The sequence below is a fragment of the Anarhichas minor genome, unplaced genomic scaffold, assembly GCF_050575085.1.
Source record: "Anarhichas minor isolate MPS153535 unplaced genomic scaffold, ASM5057508v1 ptg000042l, whole genome shotgun sequence".
Classification (NCBI taxonomy): Eukaryota; Metazoa; Chordata; class Actinopteri; order Perciformes; family Anarhichadidae; genus Anarhichas; species Anarhichas minor.
In genome coordinates this window covers 6,592,829-6,597,927 of record NW_027466488.1, presented here as the reverse complement: position 1 = coordinate 6,597,927, position 5,099 = coordinate 6,592,829, and the positions used below count along the sequence as shown (strand labels likewise).

Genomic DNA, 5,099 nt, shown 5'->3' with positions numbered 1-5,099 from the left:
AAGGTGCACGGTCGCCATCTTCTGTTCCTATACTGTCAGTACGTACGTGGACAGGCAGGAATATGTATTCACAATACTGAGGAATATATATTCACAATACTGTGGAATATTCAAGCTAGTGTGTTTTCTAAAAGCTCCAGGCCATAAAATACTGTGTGGAGAATGAAAGTTCCAAAAACAGAAATATGATTAACCCATTTAATCACCATGTGTTCACCTTGTGCAACCAGGAAAGAAGAGTAATAGATTCAATATAAGAGCATTGAAGGTTCAAGCACTTACTAAAACAGGGCTGATATCATGTACTCCCCCACACACACACACACACACACACACTATATATCAAAATTCTGATTTAATGTTTTTCTTACAAATCATATTGCACACACAGCTTACACAGTCCATAAGACATGACATTTCAGACTTTGAAATCGTATGAACACATGAGGGATATAAATAAATACAAAGACTTGCTTCCACCTTCTTCCTGCACTGTTATTACAGGTTTGGAAAAGTATGCAAAACAAGATACATGTTGTGTTGTGACACTGCTGCCACACTCCGCTGCATCAACAAAACTGCAGTTGCATACTTCATTCGATAATATGCACATTTCTGAATTAAAATATCATTTGCATGACCTGGTGCACCCATGAGGCTGTTTTTTTCCCAGCCCCCTTGAACATGCAGACCTTTATTCTGCAACTCTTTTTTTAATCACTGCTGCATCCATGTCATGAACATTTCACTTGTTACTACTTTTTTCTGTTCTTGTATGCACAAATGTATGTATCTTCTGTGTGCCTGTTTTAATACATTACACATTCTTTTTTTATATTGCATCATCACTATATTATACATATATAACTCATATATATTGTATTCAATTTGTATAAAACAATAGTAAGACCTGTGTGTCCATCATCAGCCCCAACCCTCCCTCTGTGTGTTCTCCAAAATCTCTTCATAAAGCCAGCTCTGTGTGAACTCCTGACTCTTGTCCATCAGCTGGAACAGTCGAAGATACTCCTCTGGATATACATGACCCGTCAGTATGTCCTCCGGCATGCCCATCTCCGATAGCAGCTTACTCCCACTATCTGGAGACCACAGACTAGGAACAGACAGAAGAGAGGGAGAATGAGCAAGAGGAAAATAAGGTTGGAAGACGTGTCAACTGGAACAGCCTATGATACTATTATAGTATGGATGCACTTAGTACAGACGCACCAAGAGCAGTTCTTTGATGCGACATGTACAATGTGTTGACTACAGGCCTGTCTCAATAGCTTTGTACGCATGTATTGCTTACTTGAGCCGGTCCATGAGCTTGACCTTCCTCTTTGCCAGACACTGTTTGACCATCATCAGCAGAGTTGAAGCATTAGACGGAGTGAGGCCTGCAGAGAACAGATCAGCCCGCGGACGCAGACGCACCAGGCACAAGTGGTCATTGGGAAGCTGAGGGGAGGCAGAGGGGAGAGGTTTTATTGAAACGGACAATAACAATCACTTTACACTTACACTGTTTACTTTGCTATTGAGGTTGCTCTCTTCCTAACCGTGCCCTTGGAGCTTGGTACTCTCTGTTTTGAAGACCTCACAAATGACTCCCAGGGCTCCTGCACAGACAGAAATGAGGAGGTTGACCACTAGAACACTATCACATTCACCCTCTTTATGTTGAAAATGTGTACAAACATGAACGCTTTGGTAGCATAAAACAAAACACTGCAACATGCTTTTTTTTCTTCTTTTTTTTTAACTTTAAAATGCTTTTTTTGTTTTTACTGTAAACAGCTGTTTAAAAGTCAACAGACTGGTTTCATCACATTAGCATAATGACACAAATGTATTGTATTCGTCACCCTCCCTCATACTGTACCTTGTGCAGTAGTTCGATATCACAGGCCATCTGCCAGAGGACACTGAAGGCTCTGTAGTGCATCATTTCACCCGGACGTGACACCAGTTTCTGATGGAGACATAACTGCGTTACATATTTTACACAAGGATCAAAGAATGACACATAATCAGATTATCATTTAAGTAACCAGACAACTGTTTCCCTCAGCTTTAAGTAGTGATTGTGTTGTCAGCAGCAATATGACTATTTTCAGTACAGATAAATAAAACTGATGATATAAGTGCAGCAGTAACTAAGACTGTGGTTACACTCGTCTTTTCAATGCGACCTTTGTATCCCATTGATCAGGCAGGTTGCATTGTGGACACACAGATGCAGACACAGCTGAATTCTGATCCGACGCATCTGATCACAAAAGTCGCATTAAAAAGACAAGTGTAACCACAGCCTCAGCATAGATCTGAGTTGGTTTAAAGCTGCCCAAAATGAAAACAAGAGGCATTAGCATGGCTGTAACCATCCTCATCCTCATGACAACAAAACACACACACAAAGTTAGACTCTTTGATCAAACTGGTTCTCATTTCTACATATACAGAGCTTATAATGTTCTTGTACCAGGTATTCCTTCTCGCTTATGAAGAGGTTGAGCTCTATTCTTCCGTATCTGTAGACAGACAGCCGTTCAAACAAAGCGTAAACCATCTTCAGCAGCATTCCACGCTCATTACGCAGAGGCAGGATACCCACTACCCTCACTGGGATGTCTAGAAAGACACATGCATGAACACATTACCAATGAAGATCAGTGTACATTCAGTTACGTGTGTTATTGTGTAAAAGGTACATACCAAGTCATTACAAAGATGAAATGTGATTTATTATTCTAAACATATTCATCTAAATGTTTGATACCTGTGAGCCACTGAATGTGGATCTTAATGTAGGTAAATAGTTATAGGTATATATGTTTATGATGAGGCATTTCTAAGCTTCAGGATTATACTGACTGTATGAAGGAGGTGGGATTTGTTTGCAGCCAGCGGCTCAACAAGAGGAAACCTCTTTGTGTGTATGCATTTGTGAGAGATTGAAATTGCAACACAGTGGTGTCTTAGTTTGTTTTTCTCTCACCATCAGTCCAGTTAGCTTCTGATATTCCCAGGTCAGTGAAGAGTTTGTCCGTGAACATCACAGGGGGTTTAAGGTTTCCACTGCCAATGGGGTCTAGTTTGAAATAGTCACAGTGAACCACTTCCAGCTGACCATCAAGACGACCTTCCAACTCCTACAACATGAAAACATCATGTATTTGACTAACTGCTACATAAAAGGAAAATTAATGAATTAACAAATAAAATCTGATAATTAAAATGAGAATAGAACTCAGCGTAAAGATAAAAAACGTCGTTAGATGCAGAGAGATGTTTGTGTTACCTGTAGATCATGTAGGAAGAACCTATCCCCTTCAAGAGCCACAACTCTCTGAGCACCAGCACTCAGCAGTGTCCTTGTCAACACCCCCGGACCTAAGAAATCAATTAATTGTAGTTTCACACACACAAGACTAATAAAATGTGCTTATGACTTATAAATGCACATATTTTATCTTTTTCACCCAAATCAAAAAATATTTGGTTTGTTTGTCAATGTTTGTGCCAAATAAGATTGAAGTTACACACCAAACATGAATTCATTACGTTTTCCTCTGTGTTTCGCACTTAAAGATTACACAAATACATACCTGGGTTACAGTCGAAGATAACACTTTTAGCATCCACAGATCCGAGATGCTGTGTGACCAATTCAGCCAGGTCTGGGTCCACTATGAAGTGTCTAATTTTTTTACAGGCCTGAGCACGACGTACATTCTCCTCTACCTCACCAAGGTCCAGGAAGTCGTACCGGCACAGAGGACGACATTGGCCCTGGAGAAAGACAGAAACGCACTTAGAGAGTGAAAACAATTGATATCATATGTGGAAAAAGCTCAGTGTGTCAGAAACCACTGTCAATTGTTTCCTTTATTATCTTTTTCAGTTTACTGCACAAACTCAAGATTTTTATCAATACTTGGCTGAGTAGATGTATGTGTTGTGTGCCTCAACAATAAAGGAAACACACCTGTATAAAACAGAATATCAGACCATGGAGATGAAAAGAAAGTGGATGATCAAAGACGAATGCCTACCTGTACAGCTACAGCAGACAGGTTCCGGTGTGTGAGTGCTGAGGAGGGGAACGTCCTCTCTGCACGGGGCTGTTGGGAGGTTGGACCCAGTGTGGGCCGACCAGGACCCGAAGAGAGAGAGTCCAGGCTGTAGGCCCTTCTATGAAGCATAGGAGCCCCAGGGACACAAAGGCCATAATGACCCACAGGGTCCAACACTGCTTTGTGCAAACAGGACCTACTTCTGATGGTCTGGCAGCAAGCAGAGCGCATCATCAGGTCTACCACTCTACAGATCTGGGTAGACATGGTGGACCAGTGGACCTGTAACTACAGAGGAGAGGGGGAGGAAGGTCGGGGGACCCCTTCAAGAGGCCATTGCCTAGAGGGAATGGGGAGGAAAAGGGACCAATGGTGTTAAGGTGAATAGCAGGCATTGAAGTGACACCAACATAGAATACTAAATTATAAATGACAGGCTTTAAATGTTTTATGTGATTAAGTTAATATCGTAATACAAAAACACGCGTATGCCAAACTGTGTATAATATGCTCTACTGGCACGTGGGAAGGTAAACTTTATGGCTTAAATCTATCGGCCTAACTGGAGAAGCGTTCCCGGTCCTAAATCCTGTATATTCACAAGTTCGCCAAGAGGTACAAAATAACCTCGCAGACAATCTGTTAAGGGGAGGCGTTGAGCAGTTTCATGATACTGACAATATATAAGTTGTTAGCCGACTGGCTAGCCGTACGCTTACAACTAAAACGTTTTAATTTCGTACAGACATACCTTATCGAAGATGATCTTATATTTATCAAAATATAACCACATTGGTGACATACAAGTGGCTATTGTCTGCCTGTTTGCTGGTAAAACTCCGTGACATTGAGTAGCCGACCCCCGTCAGTTGTTGGTGCAACTCTCGTGGTGCTGCAGGCGCATGTGATTGTCGTCATTGACAGGCGACTTCAACTAAAGCCAATGAGAAAACCCAGGTAGAAAATCCAGGAAGTTGTCATACTAACATACGAATGTAAAAAATAAATAAAGCACAACTA

General features: G+C 41.2%; 1 protein-coding gene across 2 annotated transcripts; it reads right to left on the bottom strand.

The window, feature by feature from the left end:
- Positions 1-340: 340 nt before the first annotated feature.
- On the bottom strand, positions 341-4,994 carry tfb2m (transcription factor B2, mitochondrial). Of its 2 annotated transcripts, none has more exons than XM_076110088.1 (10): positions 4,831-4,991; positions 4,059-4,419; positions 3,612-3,795; positions 3,305-3,396; positions 3,002-3,155; positions 2,486-2,634; positions 1,886-1,975; positions 1,563-1,622; positions 1,313-1,461; positions 341-1,114 (listed from the first exon to the last, which is right to left on the bottom strand). In XM_076110088.1, the coding sequence occupies exons 2-10, from the start codon at positions 4,344-4,346 to the stop codon at positions 925-927; spliced, it is 1,356 nt and encodes a 451-aa protein (XP_075966203.1). In that variant the 5' UTR covers positions 4,347-4,419; positions 4,831-4,991; the 3' UTR covers positions 341-924. The 2 variants fall into 2 exon arrangements, 1 of the variants encoding a protein (XP_075966203.1); XR_012959147.1 differs by having other exon boundaries at positions 972-1,114; positions 1,534-1,622; positions 4,831-4,994.
- Between the last annotated feature and the right edge of the window lie 105 nt (positions 4,995-5,099).